Here is a 21,213-nt window from a genome sequence, read left to right as displayed (position 1 = left end):
CTTCGAAAGAAAGGAAAAGGGGGGTGCGACACTTACTAGGTACATATTGTTTATGTACTCATACTACACTTCTGTTCTTAATTGTACAGGATTTGAGGCAGGTACATCTGGTTACCAGGCTGGTGCATACTCTTGATCCGAGATTCCACGGTGAGCTTCTCCCATCCTATGTCGTTTAGCAGCCCGATGGAATCTTTCTTTACTTTTGGCTGTCTATTCTATTTCAGACATTAGTATAGAATTATTCTTTTGTATATCCTACTAGATGCTCACATACTTGTGACACTAGGTCTTGGCACACACATTAGTAGACTATCTTTTGTTGGCATTGTATAATTATTATGGTACGATGTTAATTATCGCTTGTTTTAAATTCAAACTTAGAGATTGTGGCAACTGTTTTGGAAAAAGTGAAACTAGAACTTACTAATATTTCGTTGGCTTGCCCGACAACTGTGTTGGGCGCCATCACGACCTGAAGTGAAATTGGGTCGTGACATGGCAGGTATCCCGTGGAATTAGTCGAGGTGTGCGCAAGCTGGCCCGGACACCACAGTTATTAAAAAAAACGAGAGGTCTTACTATATTACAATTATTATCTATGGTATACTCTCGTCTTAATTTTACACAATTTATAAGAAAATATGTTATATTTTAAAATTACTCTTAGTACTTATTGAGAGCACAAACCATAGTTATATGACGAGCAAGGATGGTTCAGTTGGCGAAGCACCTTTACCTCGAATCAATAGGTTAAGACTTCGAGTCATGTTAAAAAAGCATATGGGAAACCATTGTTGATTCGTTGGGTAGTACGTGTAAAATCATAAAAAAATCTGTCTTTTAACTGTATTGTTGTCCTGGCGATATAAACGCCCAAGGTGAATATTATAGGCCGCGATACAACTGATTTATATCTGTCAAAACATGACATATATATACACAGTATAGATGAGTAACACTGTAACAGAAAGTGCAATTTTAACAAATTTGAAATATACTGAGGTACTGCTGATAAATTGATATACACCAGTTTCACTCTCCTGAGATTTACATCATTAAACAGACTAAATCAAGATAATACTATTTTGAAAAAAGAAATATACAGTTGCTTCAGCCTTTCTGCCTCAATACAATGCAATGTCACAGCTCATTTTGAAACTCGAGGTATCGATAATAATTGCTGTAATGGTGCTGCTTGTAGAGTTTCAAGCGTTAAGTCTATTTCTGGAATTGAATCTGGCCCATCCACTGCTGGTTTGATTACAGTAACGAAGAGTATATTGTAGAAAATAGTGAAGAGTAATAGACCAAAGGCTAATGAATTTAAGAAAGATCCTGAAAGATCTTTATTCTCTTCTGTCATTTGAAAGCTATCGCGGCTCAGATCCGTAGCTGCAAATGTTTCAAGAAATATTTGGGTCAATATAGTTGGCATCACAGACATGCTAATAAACTCATCATATTAATCCCAATAATGTTAACTGTGATGACCCAAAAGGTCATCACTTGTTTTAGAAATGAATCCTGCGTTTCGAGGCCTTAAAAACCTCTTTCAGCATCACCTCGATTTGCGTGCGCAGTCCGGGCGCGTAGCCAGAAAGCCATTATGTGAAAATCTGTGAAAAATGATAAATTTTGACTTTAAAATTGATTTAAGTTGACTTCGGTCAACATTTTGGGTAAACGGAACCGGACCCATGATTTGACGGTCCCGGAGGGTCCGTAGGAAAATATGGGACTTGGTCGAATGCCCGGAATCGCATTCCGAGGTCCCAAGCCCGAGAAATGAATTTTTGAAGAAAATTGTTTTCTGGAATATTTATGAGTTTTTGAAAATGAAATGTATTTAAAACTTGATGGTATCGGGCCCGTATTCTGGTTCCGGTGCCCGGTACAAGTCTTATATGTGATTTAAGATAAGTCTGTGAAATTTGGTAAGAAACGGACTTGAAATGACGTGAATCGGATAATATTTGAGAAAATTGGGAAATTTGAAGTTCTTATGAAATTTCATGATTTTGATGCTAAATTCATAGTTGTTGATGTTATTTTAGTGATTTGAATGCACGAGCGAGTCCATATGATATTTTTAGGTTGGTGTGCATGTTTGGTTGGAGTCCCGAGGGCTCGGGTGAGTTTTGGATAAGCCACGGGGTGAATTTTGGACTTGAGAAATTGCAGGCTTCAGCTGTTTTATTGCAGGTCTGCAGGTTTCGCATCTCGCATGGCTCGCAAATGCGAAGGCTAAGTCGCAAATGCGAAACAGCCCAGGCCAGCCCTTCCACGCAAATGCGAGATTTTCCATTGCAAATGCGATGCCCCCCAGTTACTGCCTTAGTCGCAAATGCGACTCCTGTATCGCAAATGCGACTTCGCATTTGCGAGAGGTCTATCGCAAATGCGAAGAAGACCGGAAAATAGACTGGGTGGCAAATGCGACATTATGTTCGCAAATGCGAAGGTCTCAGAATTCTGAAGGGTTCGCAATTGCGACATCAGAGACCTGTAAATTCATAACTTTGACGCATTTCAACCATTTTTCACACTCTTTCAAAACCAAAATACTCTAGGGCGATTTTTCAATGGCAACTTCTTTTCCAAATTAATTGTAAGTGATTTCTAACTAGTTTTCTTCAATCGTTAACATCTTTTCACATGATTTCAACTCAAAATCAATGATTTTCACGGGGGAAATTGGTGTTTTGGGTAGAACCTAGGTTTTTAAAAAATTGGGGATATGGACCTCGATTTGAGGTCCGATTTCAAAACAAATTATATATTTGGATTCGTTGGAGAATGGGTAATCGGGTTTTGGTTCGAACCTCGGGTTTTGACCATGTGGGCCCGGGGGCGATTTTTGACTTTTTTGGGTAAAACTTTGGAAAACTTATTTTCATGCATTAGAATTGATTCATTTAGCGTTTATTGATGTAGTTAAGTAACTTGTGGCTAGATACGAGCGAATTGGTGGTGGAATCAAGAGGTAAAGCGATAGTAGAGACTTGAATTATGTTCGTGGCATCGAGATAAGTGTTTGGTCTAACCTTAGCTTGAGTAATTAGGAGTCGTGTCTTATTTGCTACGTGTTAATTATGGAGTACAACGTATAGGCATGGTGACGAGTATATATACGTCGGTGTCAAGCATGCCCGTGAGTCTTGTATTGTAATTGTTATGACTCCGTTGTGGTTTATTGCGCTTTACATGTTAGTATCATTATTGTTCCCTTGCCGGGATGTTATTATCATTACTGTTCCCTTGTCGGGATATTATTATCATTATTGTTTCCTTGCCGGAATGTTATTGCCATATTATTATTCCCTTGTCGGGATGTTTGTTGGCAAAATACATAGTTTACCCATTAACCTTACACTCAAACCCCTGTTACACACCTTTCCTCCACGGGCAACCTTTTACACACCCAACCTTTGCAGAGTGTGTCTAAGACACACCTTCTTTGACCAAGACCTAGCATGTGTAAAACACCAAGATAGAAGCGCGTCTACTAGCTAAAATACTGTCTAAATACTTATTTAATTCCACGTGTCAGCAAATCCCTCATCTTCCCCACCCTCCTTCTATTTCTATCTTGTTTTTTCGCCGGCCAACCTCTACCTCCAGCCCTTCTCTTCTTTTTCATCCTTTTTTTTCTAAACCTTTATTTGTTCACAACTCTCTGTCCCTTCTTCAGTTTCCTCATCAACACCACCACACGCCATTTTCCTCCATTGAAGCATCTTTTTTTACTTTTTTTTTGTTTAAGTGTAACTGATATTTTAGATTTGAAATACTCTCGCCTTACTATTAGAATTATTTAGTTGGGATTTATGCTGTTGATTTGGAACTCAAATGGGTTCTTAAAATTGAGCAAAAATTTACAAGCTTAGAGTATAGCAATCCAAATTATAAGGGGCTTATACTCGTTCTTTTCTTCTCTCTTTTTGTTTGAATATGAAAATATTGTTTCTATGGTGGTGGATTTGGGTGAGAAGGAATCTGAGATCTTTTGCTCGAAAATGGTGGGTGGTTGTTATGTTTTTTGTGGCAGCCATGAATTTTAAAAATGGAATGAAAATTTATTGTTTTTGGGTGAAAATGGAAGTTTTGTTTTTTGTGTTTATCACTTTGAAGATTGAAAATACAAGGTTTCTGGCTTTGCTTTGACAGGATTTTCCAACGACTAAGATGAAGAAGATGGAGTATCGTTTTTAAGTGTTTTCCTATGTCAGAATCTTTTTGGTGCGTGGTATACACTTGTTGAGAAAAAGTGGTCAAATACTAAAGTGGTGTGTATTAGACACACTTTTAAAAGGTTGAGTGTGTAATATTATTTTCCCCCACAGAAAGTGTGTAACAGGGATTTAGTCGATAGTTCAGGTGTCAACTTATGTATTTAGCCATGTTTGTTTGATATTATTGATCCCTTGCCGGGACCCCTTTTTTTGATTGGTGTTGACAAAAGAAATGGGAGCGGGTTGCACGCCTGCAACGGTAATATGTGAAATGGGAGCGGGTTGCACGCCTGCAACGGTAATATGTGAAATGGGAACGAGTTGCACGCCTGCAACGGTAATATGTGAAATAGGAGCGGGTTGCACGCTTGCAACGGTAATATATGAAATGGGATCGGGTTGCACGCCTGCAACAGTATTACGTGTGTGCCTGTTTCTTCTATTTCCTTGTTTTTGTTGGTAATTGATTTATGGCATTCCTTATGTTTCTCTACTGTCGTTCTGTTGTTACCTGTTACTCCCCGCAGCATGTTTCCCCCGCCCAATTTTAATTGTAATTATCTGCTTCTATTTCCGTTGTATATGATTTAACTGCACAGGTTTATTTGGTAGTCTGGTCCTAGCCTCATCACTACTTCGCCGAGGTTAGGCTAGGCACTTACCCGCACATGGGTCGGTTGTGCTGATACTACACTCTGCACTGTGTGCAGATACTGATATCGGAGCACTTAAACCGCAGTGAGGGTGCTGTCTTCAGTCCACACAGACGACCCGAGGTAGTCCTGCAGACGTCCACGGGCCTTGGCGTCACCTCCTATCTTTCATTTATCTTGTTTCCTTTACTTATTTTAGAAACAGTGTATCTTTTATCTTTCAGACTTTGTATGTAGTATTCTTAGACCGTCTGTGAAACTGTGATACCAGTTCTGGGTAGTCGATGCTCAAACAGTTGTATTAGATACATATTCAGATAATTTATTGCTTTTCTTCCGCTTATTGTAAATTCCGCTGTCTACACGTTATTGCTTTATAATTGTTAAAGAATATAAAAGGGGTAAAAAGGTAATTGGTTCAAACAGTCGGCTTGCCTAGCTCACATTAGTAGGCGCCATCACGACTCCCGAGGGCGGAAAATCCGGATCGTGACATTAACTATTACATATTAAAAAAATTGACGCCCACGACAGAGGGGGGCTAATAGTGGCGAGTCAAGAAGAAGAACTGACAGGCTTTTACGCTAGCAAACTTCCTAAGAAGGGATACATGTGATACTTTAGGCAAATCCCAGATCGGAAAGGGAGAGGAAAGTGACGCGCTGTATAAGACAAAAGTACAAGATTACATGGTATATATGCTTTTGGGCTCGATGCAACATAACTCAAGGGACAAATTGGTGAGTTCTATTGGGCCAAAGGGGACAATAAGTACCATGAACTCAGACTGAAAAGAAAAAACAGATAGCTATTAAGGCGTTCTGCGGAAATGAATCTCATATCTTGAGTCAAAGCAAGATTATGTTTTTCTTTCAAATTTATCTTCTTCTTTCCATGACTTCGAAAAAAATGAGACTATTCATGAGTTAACTTATTGCTTTAATTCAGAGTTTCAAATTCATTCCAATTTCCATACGAAGCAATATTCTTATTTGTGCATTAGCATTTTCAAATGTTATCATCCTACATGAATGAAGTAGAGTCCGAAAGTGCTTAATAAAGAACCTGCTACTTCTCCAAGTAGTGATTAAATTTGGATTGGATGCACAGATTCTTTAACAAATACATTGAAACTAATGACTGTTTACCAGTGACAGGAAATGACGTAAGAATTGGATATTTGTCTGGTGGTAGAAAGATTTGGGAGCAATAGATAATCACATAGCTTCACAAGGAATAATATGTTAATTGCAGGAACAAATACAGAATATATGAAAGGGACAAACAACCAGCCTCCTCACTTTCTATTTTCCTTTTGTATCGTGTACCCCTTAAAATCAATAAGAGTATAAATCTGGCCCATGATGTGTGTATAATATACCATGGAATCTAACATTGCACTGGACTTTCTCCTAATATACCTCCCAATGCCAGAATCAGAAAAACTATCGTTGATTGCTATTGAGATGAGTATGGACTATAGTTGAGCTTGAACCTAGCGTTGACTGCTATTGAGATGAGTACGGAAAAAAATCCCAAAGCCAGAATGAGAAAGGTAGGATTAAGCCCATACCTGTGGTTTAAAGGCTTCCATCTGTAGCTATGATTTTTAGGTTATTGTTGGTTCAACATGTAGCTACCAAAATGTATCACAGTTAATGAAACAGGCTTCTTTTTCCATATAGATTATGTGTGTCTATTTGTTGTTTTTTGGGGATGATTCCCAGGAAAAATAAACAAGGAATAAAGTATCACAGACCTAAGCCTAAGAGTAAGTCAAAACTACGAGAAGGGCGCGAGAAGTTTTGTGAAGGTATAGAGAGATTTTCAAATAAGACTTCAAGTTGGTGTGCCGCGTGTTAAGAAGGCAGAGACCGCCCCAGGCTTCGCCCTAATTCCCGTCATGCATCAAAGAAACATGTCGTGTATACTCTTTTCTACATGATAGTTGAAAGGTTAAACAAGGAGTTAAAATATCACAGTTGATGATGTATAATGAATCAGAAGAGAACTTTAACCAAGCTTCCTGATCTCAATTTACTTAAGCAACAGTTGCCAACATTGTCCAAGGCAATGAGGTTTATATTTGTCATTATGTAAAGAAAACAAGTTAGACTAATGAGTTTGAAAGACTAAATATGCATCTCAACCTTGTAGAACAGTAGAAGTATGCACTTAAAGTTTCTTGAACTATAGTAAGCAGAATCACTAAACAAGCTCACAATCAAATCTTACTGATTCCTAAATATCTTGTATGTGCTGCAGACAGTTTTCATACATTTTGAGGTTATCCTGCCTAAAAATGGTCAAAGATAGACATTGGTCTTTAGTGGAGTTTTAAAGTTTCACCTCTTATCCAAAAAAAAACAAAAAAACTTCACCTCTACAATGAAACAAGAGTCCAGGACAAAAGGGTTGCTCATATGGTCAGCATCCTCCACCTATAATCTCAGGGTCGTGGGTTCGACTCGTAACTCCAACAAAGGAGAATCAAAGGGACCTATAATCTCAGGGTCGTGGGTTCGACTCGTAACTCCAACAAAGGAGAATCAAAGGGGGAGTCAAATTAAAAAAAATCTAAGAAAGAAACAATAGAGTCCGGCCCAAGCACTGAAGAGCAACCCAGCCCAACCCAACCCCCCCCCTCCCTCCCCGAAAAGAATTGATAATTACAAAGAGTAATTTAACACTCTTAACATGGTGTCATACCGTACGCTTTTGGTCAACGCCACACGGTCTTCCCAAAAAGTCTCACGCCACTAGCATTAAGAATATCTCATAGATTCTTTTTTTCCTTTATCAACTTCCAAAGTGACACTCTATTCGCACACCCAATATATGTATGCCCTAGATTGCTAGTAGTTCATGTTGTGTTTATACTATTTTTTCGTTTTCACAGTACCTTGCCATTGTTATTGGTTATTGATATTATTTTTTTCCATCTATTTTCTGGTTCTTGTGATGCTGGTATTATCTTTTTGGTCTCTGTTGCTGTTACTGATCTACTGTCTCTTTTTCGTCTTCTTGAGCCGAGGCTCTATCAGAAATAACCTCTCTGCCCGACCGGATAGGGATAAGGCCTGCGTACACACTAACCTCTCCAGACTCACTTGTGGGATTATACTGGGTTGTTGTTGTTGTTAGGTGTTGTACATCAAATTCCTCCTCACTGACTTAGAACATAAAGAAAACAATAAACTAGAAATTATTATAGAAACTAAAAGACCATACATTTAAAGCACAACCTAAGACACATATTCATATCCATACACCTATGGCTACAAACACATACAAACAGATGGGGAATGAAGTGAAATATTACCTCTAATTTTTGGAGGGTCAATTTTTTTCTGAGAAATTGACTGAAGTTTTTCATCAAGTTTTCTCAAAGCTTCACGGGCCTTATCTTGGTCAACTTCAAATTCAGAATCTTTTTCCACTGCTTCAACCAAAGGAAACTTTTTTCTTCTTTTTCTGGTGTTCTTGATTATATCCCATCTCTTTAAACCAGAACAAGAAACTGAGGTACTTGAATGGCTGAGGAAGAATATAGAAGGATTGTGCAAATGGTTTGTGTGAATTGAAAGAGAATGGTGAAGATGCAGCATTTGAAGCTCACTGTCACAGGGCACAAGGTATATGGATAAAGAGGTATATTGCACTTATGTGTTTTTTTTCCTAATTTTATTTGGCTTATTAAAAGATCTACTCTTTTGGGGTTTATGGAAAATGGAGTGTGAAAATGTAGCTAATGATTATTCTACTCTTAAAATGACCATACAAATAAAGCCTTTAACATTTGTCTATTAGCAATAGCCAATAAACCAATATTTCAAATTAACTTATCCTTTGGTTGGTGGATAAAGTTATTCAAAATTATAATACATAGCATTAGTTTGTACTACAAGAATTAATACTTTTTGAATTATTAGTACATACAATATTTTTATAATATATTTGGCTATATATTAAAAAAAAATTGGATGTACCTTGTATAACATACAAGTTTATATATCTGACCCTTGGTTTTCAAGTAAATAAAAACAGAAATATGAACTCAATAATATTATTTTGGTACTTCAAAAATCTTATCTCTGTAACACTTTTAATTATCTCATATTAAATCCGTAAATTTCCCAAACCAATTTTTTCTTGAAATATATTTTTAACTTGAAATACTTCACCTAACAACTTAAATAATTCTTATTTGCATGTCATGTTATATAAGGTCACAGCCTAAGTGCCAATAAGGGCTCGTTTGGTATGAGTATGAGGGACAAGGGATAATTAATCCCAGGATTCAATTTGAGATAAGTTTATCCGATGTTTGGTTGGGATAAAATTGGAGTATAACTAAATATTAGTTATGTCGGGATTGTAGTATTCTTTTACTCCTATGAAAAGGTGGAATGAATAATTAATCGTGGGATAACTTGTTTCGACAATGACCCCTAATAGTAAACCCTGAGATTTCACATTTACTATCGAGTCTTGTCTTGGAGGAATATAACCAGCAGCTTCCTTCATGTTTCTATGCAATTTCTTTCTTCTTTTATTTTTTATAATATATTGTTGTCACCTAAAGCTCCTTCCCCAGACCCCAAGAATAGGTTACAACATGATAATTTGAACATATACAAGAAACCAGACAAAACTATAGAGTAAGGAAAACACGCACACACACACACATACACATAGAGATGAAGAAACCAAGTGGAGCAAAGAAAAAGAAGGTAGGAAGATCACAAGGTTACCAAAGAGATTCCAACACTGACACTCCTCCTGAGGTACCTAACTCTAAATTATTGAAAATTATTGAATTGGGATTATTTGCTGATGAAGAAATAGTTCAAGCTGCTATGAGTTAATTGTGGTTTTACTCAAGTATTACTATACTTTAAGGATTTAAGTTATATACAATGACATGGTAAAGTTTCTTTTATACTTTAGTAAATTTTAACCTGCCTTAGTTATCATTTTTACCAGATTACTTATTAATTCTAATAAGAGATTCACTAGAAATTTACCTATTAAGTGTCCTGATTGTATTTTTACACTATCAGTGTATAAAACTTAAAAGAGTTAACTGTGGATTAAGTTATTTTTGCTGTATGTTCCTGTATTGTGGTTCTTGTCACTGAATTTATTGAGAAGTTTCTCAAGTAAAGTTGGTGCCATGTGACCTAATAATTAGTAAAGTTGCTATGCCACGGGTTCGAGCTGTGGAAACAGCCTTTTGCAGAAATGCAGGGTAAGGTTGTATACAATAGACTCATGTGGTTTGGTCCTTCCCGGGACCCCGCGCATAGCGGGAGCTTATTGCACCGGGCTGCCCTTTTTTTGTGCCGTGTTCATGTCCATGCTATTTACTTTTGAATTTCAGAAGCAAGCTGCAAAAAAGGATGTTTTCCAGCTATTTGCTGAGAAAGTTAGAGATCATAAGGACTTTGTGTCTCGTTGGGCTGCGTAAAGGAAATACGAGTAGACTATTTCAGAGGAAAAGATTTTGTTAGTTTTATGAGAAATCATTCAGAACTGAAAGACATACTCGAGTCAGACAGAAGTTTGGAAACTGAAGATATTACCAACATTCTGCTTAAGAAGAAACTTTTAGTCCTGTGTGATCGTGTGGTAAAAGCTGTTCGGCCTGGCAAGAAGAAATTGTCTGCTTTTCCATCACATTTAGAGATTTACGATGTGAGTTCCTTTCTGAATTCAGAGTGCGTTTGATATGATTGAAGTCATTCTCCGTAGAAAATATATATTCTTGGAAGATGATTCTATCTTCTTGGTATTTGGTTGGTCAGACGAAATTATGTTATGGAGAGAATATACACTAAAGATTAATAATGATATTAGCAAATTTGAGAGTGTTTCAATGAAACTTTTGAGTAATAAAGTTTAATAAGCTATTACCGATTTCCTATTTCTGTACCCCTTAGAGTAATGCATTTTACATAGTTTTCTTGCAGTTACTGAGTTTATGTTTCTTCACCTATGTATGCAGCATCAAGTATTTTCTGAAGATGACGCCTTTTTCGCGTGGACATTTGTCAAAAGAAGGACCCTGTGGCAAACAATTCTCTCATTCTTCTGGCCATTTTTGACATTAGCAATCTGCTTCTTTCCTGTGTATCCCCACCAGGTCAAACTGCTTATACTCTACCCGTGTGCTGGTGTCCTCCTCCTTATACTTTGCCTACTTTCGTGTAAGTTCTGGTGCTTATTTCAGTTTCATTCACAGATCTGTTGTTATTTGCCGCATATCCTTATCATGTTAGAGATTTATGATGCAACACGATGTGACCATAAAATCTGATGTTAGAGATTTACGGAGCGGAGCCTTGGCGAAACTGGTAAATTACTGTTATGTGACCATGAGGTCACGGGCAATTGAAACAGCCTCTTGCGGAAATGCAGGGTAAGGCTGTATACAATAGACCCTTATGGTCCAGCCCTTCCACGGATCCCGCACATAGTGGGAGCTTAGTGCACCGCTGCCCTTCTTTCTCATAAAGTAAAAGAGCTAGCTGCTTTTATATGTCACACCAAAACCAAATACTTTACCAAAATGCTAAAGCAATAGTTTTAGGATGTCGGCTTGAGTGAACTTTGTGGTTACAAAATCAGCTTTGAAATATTATCGGATGTATAGGAAAAGAGGTAAGGAGAATGTTAAGTTAGTACTCTCGATGTGTTCCCTTATGAAGAAAACTTTCTTATATCTTGTTTTTCATTCTTCTGTTTAAGGTAATTACATTTCTTTGCTTTTTTTCTTTGACAGGCAATGAAAAATAGTTCTCTAAAGATAAATATATGATGTTGAGTGTAACCCCAGGTGAAGTTTTTACCAACTAGAAAGACCTCGTAGTTTTTTTCATGATAGTAGAGAAACATAACTAAGATAGTTCTGGTACTTTTGATTCTGAATAGTTTAGGCAAGAAAGATTTTAAATAGGAGGTTGAAATGTAAGCTAATGGATAGAAGCGCTCTTGCTTAAAGTCTTTCTCTTAGTATTTGTCCATGTGTGTTTGTGTCGGTTGTACAATTGCGTCCCTGGGGCGAAGCTACCTTTTGCTAAGGGACGTCAAAATATTACGAAAAATTACACTGTGTATATAAGTAAAATATTAGATTTTCGATGCATATAACATATATTGGACACCCTCTGTCGGGAATTTTTTTTACTTCTTTCAAGTTGAACATTCTTGAGGAAATTTCTGGCTTCACCCCTGCCCTGAGCTGTTCATATCATGCTCGTCTAGCTTTGTCTAGTGTATCTTCGCAATCCAAATATTTGAGTAATTGTAAATACAAAGAAGATATTTATGCTTATCGAAAAGAATATGTTGATGCCTGCAGCGAGAGTCATGGTCTTTTGTGCTCTTTGGATTCTTCTTGGATATCATGTCTGGTTTTTCCCGAACATTCTTGCCGAGGAGGCAACAATCAAAGAACTGTTCCAGTTTTGGCCGCAGAAAGATAATGGGAAGCAACCTGAGTGGAAAGTATGGATCTTCTATGAAAATGTAGCTGTGGTTGTTATTTTGCTCCTGAGAAGGTATCATGCTTCTGATGAGGCTGCAACAGCCAGGTTTGCTAACTTGTACTTACATTCTAATGTCTCTTTGAAATTTGAATGGGAGGCAACTTTATCAATTTTGGAATGTCTCATATAGATTGTGGGAATGGGTTGTTATCTTCTTATATTGGCTCGGACAGTTCTTGCCTCGTGAGCTAACTTTTGGGGTTGAAAATTCTAGGATATCCGAACAAGACACATTCCTATTATTGGTTTACCGAATATTAGGTCCCTATATTATATTCCACACGCTCGAGATCTAAAAGTCCTGGACACGTGAGGGGGTATTAAATGTCTTGCATTGGTCGAGTGAATGAGATGTTGTCTCCTTATATAGTCTCGGGCAAACTTCTCCTCATGAGCCGCCTTGATCAAGAGTGTCATCAACATTGGGATCGAGAAGCCCAAGGTCCATCTTCTTAACAATCAATGTTGATCAGAAGAGAGTCATATGATTATAAATTTTCCAGAGTGTAAGATTTGGAAACTAGGAAACTAGATGAAGAACAAAGTAAAAGAATAGAAGGTCAACTTAAGTATCTTGACAGATTTTATAACACCAATATATACCTGATCCTGATGTTTACATTAGGGTAGGCTGCCTATATTACACTCCTGACGTGCGGCCCTTCTGCGGTCCCTGCGTGAACGCGAGATATTTTGTGCACCGAGCGGCCCTTTTAATATCTACACAGCTATATTAGTAAAAAGTGTGGAACTTAGTTTTGTAATCTACCTCATTGAATATGTGGTGATTTGTTGTCCAAGGATACAAAATCATTGTGTAAAATTGAGCTGAAAATGAATTCTTTTCTTGCAGTGTTGGGCCGCATCTGGATCAGCCCACTCGAGTATTGCAGCCCACCACTTGGCCCACTTTAGCCCGAGCTCGTCTATGATAGACCGACTTAGATTACGGGATTCCTAGTTATGATTGGTCTTATATGTGTCGGGTGTTCACACCAAACCAATAGATGCATGACATATGTTTTACACATGGACTTCAAGCACTTAACTATGGTGAATTATATGCATTCTCATCTCACTAAATCAATTTACCATGGTGTATTAATATAGTTTGGTGTAAGCACTCGGTGCGGGTAAATATTTACTTAAATTTTTATTTTACCATTTTGCCTTGTATAACAAAGAAACAAAATGACTATCAAGTTTGAGTGACTAAATGCGTCTCAACTTTGTAATGGTACTTAAAGTTTTCTTGAACTACTTAATCAGAATTATTTAACAAGCTCAGCACACATATGATCACAATATCTTAAATGTGCAGACTGCATATGGTCATCATACATAATGAGGTCGATATACATTGGTTTTAGCGTGTAAAATGTAGCTAATCATTATTGTATTTTTAACATGACCAAAGCATTTTAAAGTTGTCCTTCATCAATAAGCACATTTTTCTAATTTAAATAACAATAGTGTCCGAACAAATAATACAACTTATAGCCTGTTTGGCCAAGCTTTTTTTGGGTCAAAAATTAAGGTGTTTGGCCAAGCTTTTGGGAGAAAAAAGTGCTTTTGAGGAGAAGCAGAAACAGTTTTGAAGAAGCAGGAAAAAGTAGTTTCTTTCCAAAAGTATTTTTCTGAGAAGCACTTTTGAGAAAAATATACTTAGAAGCAGTTTTCAAAAGCTTGATCAAACACTAATTATTGTTCAAAAGTGATTTCAAATTAATTAGCCAAACGCAAACTACTTCTCACCAAAAGTTAAAAGTACTTTTGAGAAAAGCATTTCTCAAAATAAGCTGATTTTAGAAGTTCGAGTAAACGGGCTATTAGTTATTCTCCATAGGTATATCAATTACCTTCCACTAGCATCACGTATCAGGCTGACTCTATCTTCCTAATCGAATTAGGAACATGTTGATTAGTCGTAAAGGATGACTTCAGCCTACAAACAAGGATAGTTAATTTTCTTTTGTAAAACATTTTTCTTGAATAAACTACCTTTTAAAATTCAAGGTAATCAAACATTGAAAAGGAATTTCTTCAATAAAAAAATTTATAAATATTTTTTTCATCATGGAAAATACCCTCCAAAAGTAAGTTAAAAAGTTGTGCTAAAATTGTATGCAAACATAAACCTAGAAAAGAAAGCTCACACAAGGTGAATTTTTTAAAATATTCTTTTTCACTTAACTTAAAATATTTTTTGCTTAAAATATTATTTAATTCATGTAAAAAAAAAATACTTTCTTAGTAATTTTATTTACGAGACAATTTACTCCAAAACAAATTCACACTATCCAAATCTATTGACCCAAACCTCAATAGTAAGCGTTACAACATTGATAAAAATGCTTTTACTGTATCCCAACGACCACCTGAACATACACAAGAAATCTAAGGAAACCGCAAAGACAGAGGAAGAGAAAAACACACACACACACACTCACAGAGAGGGAGGAAGGGGAAAAAACACATACGTACAAGCAGAGGGAGAGGGACAGAGATGAAGAAAGCAGGAGGAGCAGAGAAGAAAAAGGTAAGGAGATCACAAGCTGTCGCATCCAACACTGATTCTCCTTCTAGGGTAATTCCACTCTAATTTAATCCAAATTAATTGCATAAATATATCCAATTTTTTTGGGTTTTTTTTTTAATTTCGTTTTTTGGGGGAAATGGGTTTGTTTAATGGGAACTACTCTTGCATTTCCCCCAATTACTTTGGGTAAATGATCTTGTTTTAGGAAGTAATTTTGAATTGTATACACGGGACTCATAATTCCTAGGGTTCAAAATCATGTCCAGTTAACGGGTTTATGGAAAATGGGTTTCTTAATTTGGACTTTTTCATGCATTTCTCAACAAAGAAAATGTGGGGAAAGAAAAAGATCTTGTTTTTAGGAGGTAATTTGAATTGCGTACAGTAGGATCAGATGTCTTAGGGTTCCAAATCCTTACAAAGTTGTGGTCTTTTTGGAAAATGGGTCTGTTTAATTTCAGAGTTATGGGGTACCTGTGTTGGTGGGATGTAGCAGGTACTCTGTAGAATAGTTGTGGTGCGCACAAGCTGGCCCAGACACATCCGTCATAAAAAATGGTTTTCTTACATTTCTGAAAAGAGTTTTTGGAAAAGATTTGATTTTAGGAAGTAATTTGAAATGTATAATCAGGAGGTTTTAAAGATCATAATCCGATCAAAATTTTAATTGAATATTTTCTTGCATTTTCCTCGAAGAATGTGTGAAGTTGATTGAGATTTAGTGATTTTGATTGGCATGAGATGAGTTTAAAATAAATGGAGTAACGTGGTCTATGAGGATTCGTCTAGCCAACCCTAACTTGTTTGGGGCTGAGACATAGTTGTAGTTAAGTCACTGCGACAAAGAGATTTTGAACTTAAAATTTTGGTATTATTTCGGCTAGTATGTGATAGAGGGTATCCGTTTCTGCTAGCTGGAAGTGTGAATATTGCAAATGTATTTCTAGGGATTGAAAACGAACTTTTGCTTTCTTGGATCATGTTAACTTTATATAGTCAACTGATTGTGGATGACATTGTGCCCTTTTTTGGGAGATGAGAGAAATTTGCGAAGGTATTTGGTAAACTTGCAGTGGACTAAGTATTGAATGATAGTTGGCACATGTTGAATTGTTTTTCTAACTGGGTAGTCGGGATTCATTTTTGTCCAGTGCAGTTAATGCGTGATTCGTTCCGCTCTATTTACTTTGCGAAATCTATTGGATTTATCTTAAATCCTTGAAATGAACTAATTAGGACTAGCACTATAGGGGATACCTTCTCTTTTTCTGCTTTTTTTTTTGGGGGGGTTGTGGGCAGTTTCACTTTTGATCATCTTGCTGAACTACACTATTAGTGGACAGATAACTTAACCATATTGGCACCCTTGAAAAACAAGATAAAAAAATAAAGTTTCTTGTCATCGAATATACTGAGACGTGCTCAGCTTCGTCCACTCTCCTCCTGCTGCTATTTCTGCCCTTTTTATTTTATGATGCTCATACTCATGCTATTTACTTTGAGTTTCAGAAGCAAGCTGCAAAAAAGGATGTCTTCCAGCTATTTGCCGAGAAAGTTAGAGATCATAAGGACTTGGTGTCTCGTTGGGCTGTTCTACAGGAAACACGGGTAGAGTATTTCAGAGGAAAAGATTTTGTTAGTTTTGTGAGAAATCATTTAGAACTGAAAGACATACTCGAGTTGGATAGAAGTTTGGAACCAGAAGATATTGCCAACATTCTGCTTAAAAAGAACCTTTTAGTCCGATGTGATCGTGTTGTAAAAACTGTTCGGCCTGGCAAGAAGAAATTGTCTACTTTTCCAGCGCATTTGGAGATATACCATGTGAGTTCCTTTCTTGAATTTAGTACTAGTTATTTTGAGAAATTTCTGGCTTCCTGTCAACCTTGCCCTATTCAGTTATAAATACATTTGTTTTTACTCTTTCCGTGGATTAGTAATGGCTTTGAAATTTTGTCTATTTGCTTAACGGAAGTGTGATCATAAATTTAGCATGAACATATATTTGCTATTCTTTATCCACACAATTAAAAAAAAAAATCGATCATATATTTGCAATACAGCTGATGTTTCTGCTTGAAAGGGCATGTATCTAATCTGTGGAACATCCATTTGTATAGTTTACATGTCTTATAGCTTGTTTGGCCAAGCTTCTTTTGAGGCAAAAGCGCTTTTTTTTGGTCAAAAGTGTTTTTTTCTCTAAAATTAAGGTGTTTGGCCAAGCTTTTGAAAGAAAAAAAAAAGTGCTTTTGAGGAGAAGCAGAAGCAGTTTGGGAGAAGCAAAAAAAAGTAGCTTCTCTCCAAAAGCACTTTTTTGAAAAATACTTTTGAGAAAAATACACTTAGAAGCAGTTTTTTAAAGCTTGGCCAAATACTAATTGCTGCTCAGAAGTGCTTTTCAAGTTAATTAGCCAAACACAAACTGCTTCTCACCAAAAGTACTTTTGAGGAAAAACATTTCTCAAAATAAGCTGATTTTTACAGTTTGGCCAAATGGGCTATTACTGTGGATCCATTCCAAGAAATCTTAAATCCTTTGTCATTTTTTCTATAACCCGGGGGGCCTGTGGCGCACGGTCCAAAACTCAGTGGATCCATCTACCATTCTCCACTTATACTAGACTTTGTCTGCAGCAGGGTTGAATCCATGACGTGCGCCTGATTCACACGTTATGCGATGCTCTCTTAAATCTCTTAAATCCTTTGTTAAATCCTTAGATGTCCTACATCTAGATATATACCAGAATCCTTAAGTAAAAATTAGTTGATGCATGCAATTCCTGATAGTTACTGGAGTACTTGTTACCTTAGAATCTGTAAGAAACAAAAGTAATCTTTCTGCAAATTTATTTTGTAAGTCATGCTATTCACTGATTAAGAAAGGCTTTCTTATAAACATCACAACCAAAAGGAACCGAGGATGTCTTATTCTCTATCCTTTCACATATAATTTTCCTTGCTCTGTTGCTAAAATCTTCTCCTTTCTTAAATCGGAAGATAAGAATGATCACCATATTAGCTGATGGCTTATATCATTGTCTCAGATTTCCTCTTTCTGTAAGTAAGCTATTTATTTCCTATTTCTGTCAAAACCAAGTCTACACTCTATCAAAAGCTAGACGTCAAATATATGGTGTGTTTATCTATAGAAAGCTTATCCTTGTCCTCTTTAAACGTTCTCGACTTGGATATACTGACCTTTTATTATGTAACCCTAGAGTAATGCATTTTACATGGTATTCTTGCAGTTTTTGAGGTTATGCTTCTTCACCTCTGTATGCAGGATCAAGTATTTTCTGAAAATGACGCCTTTTTCGCGTGGACATTCGTCAAAAGAAGGCCCCTGTGGCAAACACTTCTCTCATTCTGCTGGCCAGTTTTGACATTAGCAATCTGCTTGTTTCCTGTGTATCCCCATCAGGTCAAACTGCTTATACTCTACTCCTGCGCTGGTCTCCTCCTCCTTATACTTTGCCTACTTTTGTGTAAGTTTCTGGTGCCTATTTCAGTTTCATCTTTTGTTTGTTGTCTCATTGTCTTCCGATTTTAGAGAAATATGATAATGTGGTCATGAAACCTGAAATTATGGCAGTTTCTCATAAAGTACAAACAAGTAGCTGTTTTATATATCACATCCAAACCAAATACTTTATTCGAATGACCAAAGCAACAGGTTCAGGATGTTCGCGTTGTTTAGATTATAGCTAGTTATGTGGGGATTATAATACAGAGATTGTTTATGTTGTGAATAATAATATAAGAATTGCTATGCGGTAAATACTAATGCATGGATTGTTATGCAAGGATTGCCTAACATAAGAGCATTTTTGTCTTTAGATAATCTTATCCACATAGTGATAATACATATTACACATTCTATTCCATGTTAAATAATACATAGATTCCCAAATAAGTTGTAAGGAAATTAGTAAAGAGGTGCACAAAAGAATTGTATTGTTGGTTGCTTGGTCAGTTGATATTGTCCTTGTCAAGTTGTTTTGACCAACCCTTTTGAAAGTTGTGGCTTATATAAGCGGTCTGAAGTGATTCTGTTGATAATTTCTTATTTAGTACTGCATAATGAGTAGATTAAAAAGTAAAAGTACCTAGTTGTGGTGTGTCTTTTGGCATTATTATCCTAGCAGCTGTTTGTGGATTATATTTAATAGATTCAGCTCACTGTTAAAATGTATTGATTCGTCTAGGTAGCAAATATATAGGGCACTAGGTTCATGTCAGACACGGTCACGAAAACACAAGAGTTAGAAATAATATCGTTTGTTATTTATCTAATGGATTTAATTTATAGCAAAGGACCCCTAAGTATACTCAAGCCAACATCCTGAAACTGTCGCTTTAGTTCCCATAAAATCTTTGTTTTTTTTTAGTGACATATAAATCATGCTCATCTAGCTCTGTCTAGTATATCTTGGCAATGCTATTTGAATTAACTGCTATTTGAAAGAATAAATTGATGGTTACCGAAAAAGAATATGCCGATGCTTGCAGTGAGAGCCATGGTCTTTGGTGCTTTTTGGATTCTTCTTGGCAAACGAGTCTGGCTTTTCCCCAACATTCTTGCTGAGGAGGCAACACTCAAAGAATTGTTCCAGTTTTGGCCCCAGAAAGATGAGGGCGAGCGACCTAAGTGGACTGCAAGGCTCTTCTATACAATTGTAGCTGTGGTGGCTATTTTGATCCTGAGGCATCATGCTCCTGATGAGGCTGCAAGAGCCAGGTTTGCTTACTTGCACTTATACTCCGATACCTGTTTGATGATTTATGAAAATCCAGATACAGTGGGAGCAAACTTTATCTGTTTTATAACGATGATGTTCTATTACCTTATATAATGCATTTTATGTACTTGTAACGTATTACACTATTTTATACCATGGTATATATTAAACATTAACTGCAAGTTTTGGAAATTGAATCTAGATCCATAAATTTGCCAAGAAAAATTGCAAATCCTTACTAACACCGAACCTTTTCTGACATAAAAAAAGAAGAAAAGATCAAACACAAATTGGATTGAACTAGATCTAGCTTAATTTTTTAAAATTTAGAATAGGATGGGATCAGATGTTATCATGATCTTAAATTTTCCAAATATAGTATGAGACTAGGAAACTAAATCAAGAGCAAGAAAAAGGCTGAATGATCAACCTATGTATAATGGCGATTCCAGAATACCAATATCTACGCAGCTACATTAGCAAATAATGTGGAACTTAGCTTTGTAATTATAGACTCAATTTGCTTAACCTGGCAATTCTGATGAAACTCTGTTGTAAGGTTTGAGTACACGCTACCCTCCCTAGACCCCACATGTGAAAATATACTGGGTATGTTGTCGTATATATGTTGATTTGTTCTACAAGGATACGAGAATGTTATGCACAATTGTGATTTGTCCCTGAAAAAGAATTCCTTTCTTGCAGGTATCAGAGGCGGGTTTCTAACATTATTGACGATGTACTTGAGTGGTCTCCAAGTCTGGCTTTGTCAGGCATGATGGAAAAGCAAACTGTGATGAACATTACCGAGCCTCATGATAATGTAACTGATAGCAAGGGTAGTGATGAAAAAGTATTTTCCCCAGCTGATGTAGATGATGAATCCACACCCAAAGAAGAAGTTGAAGAAGTCACTGAAAATGTAGAAGATAGTGATCATCAGAAAAACTTTTAATTTTATACTATTAGAACATGTGCTTTCAGGAAAGCAGCAGATTGCAATTTTTTATTTCTTTCCTTCTCAACTTTTACTTATATGTTCAATATGTATCAGCGTAGAAGTTTGTAGTAAAGACGACGAGAATAATTTTATTGTTGTAGAATTTCTCCTTCCAGATATGATACTTTATTTTGGACTCATGGGAGCTGCAAGCTGCAAATTTTGAAGACCAAGTGTTTTGAGTTGTTTTATGGTTCCGCATTGGAAAATTTCTGTAGTATCAGTACCTTGTCTTACAAATTTTTAGAAAAGATTCATTCTTTTTTTTTCCTTCAAAAATTTAGTTTATTTATAAGCAGACACCTAAAAGATCAATCATGTCTATTTAAGGTGAATAATATATAGCTATGTTTACGTGTTACATACATTCAATGTTCTCGAGTAATTAGTCGCCGTAGCATATTCTTGTTGGTCAGACAATTCTTTCTAAAACCAACGTCTGCTCAACAAATATGATCTTAATTGTGTAGAGCTTCATTGTAATTGTGAGTTTTGCA

The 21,213-nt window shown here is 36.4% G+C and overlaps 2 protein-coding genes and 1 pseudogene across 3 annotated transcripts; 2 read left to right on the top strand and 1 right to left on the bottom strand.

Moving 5' to 3' along the window:
* Positions 1-1,046: 1,046 nt before the first annotated feature.
* On the bottom strand, positions 1,047-8,574 carry LOC104218674 (uncharacterized). Its single transcript, XM_009769215.2, has 2 exons — positions 8,211-8,574; positions 1,047-1,395 (listed from the first exon to the last, which is right to left on the bottom strand). Exons 1-2 carry the CDS (start codon positions 8,494-8,496, stop codon positions 1,151-1,153), a joined length of 531 nt encoding a protein of 176 aa, XP_009767517.1. The 5' UTR covers positions 8,497-8,574; the 3' UTR covers positions 1,047-1,150.
* An 855-nt stretch (positions 8,575-9,429) lies between these two features.
* Positions 9,430-13,725, top strand: LOC104218673 (translocation protein sec62-like; annotated as a pseudogene).
* Positions 13,726-14,773: 1,048 nt separating this feature from the next.
* Positions 14,774-20,856, top strand: LOC104218672 (translocation protein sec62-like). 2 transcript variants are annotated; one of them, XM_009769213.2, is made up of 5 exons: positions 14,774-15,025; positions 16,487-16,801; positions 18,261-18,462; positions 19,487-19,715; positions 20,422-20,856. In XM_009769213.2, exons 1-5 carry the CDS (start codon positions 14,945-14,947, stop codon positions 20,669-20,671), a joined length of 1,077 nt encoding a protein of 358 aa, XP_009767515.1. In that variant the 5' UTR covers positions 14,774-14,944; the 3' UTR covers positions 20,672-20,856. The 2 variants fall into 2 exon arrangements, with proteins under 2 accessions (XP_009767515.1, XP_009767516.1); XM_009769214.2 differs by having other exon boundaries at positions 14,813-14,977.
* Positions 20,857-21,213: the final 357 nt, after the last annotated feature.

The sequence above is a fragment of the Nicotiana sylvestris genome, chromosome 11, assembly GCF_000393655.2.
Source record: "Nicotiana sylvestris chromosome 11, ASM39365v2, whole genome shotgun sequence".
In the NCBI taxonomy this organism is placed as follows: domain Eukaryota; kingdom Viridiplantae; phylum Streptophyta; class Magnoliopsida; order Solanales; family Solanaceae; genus Nicotiana; species Nicotiana sylvestris.
Note: the sequence above shows the minus strand (reverse complement) of the source record. Positions and strands in the feature narration are given on the sequence as shown.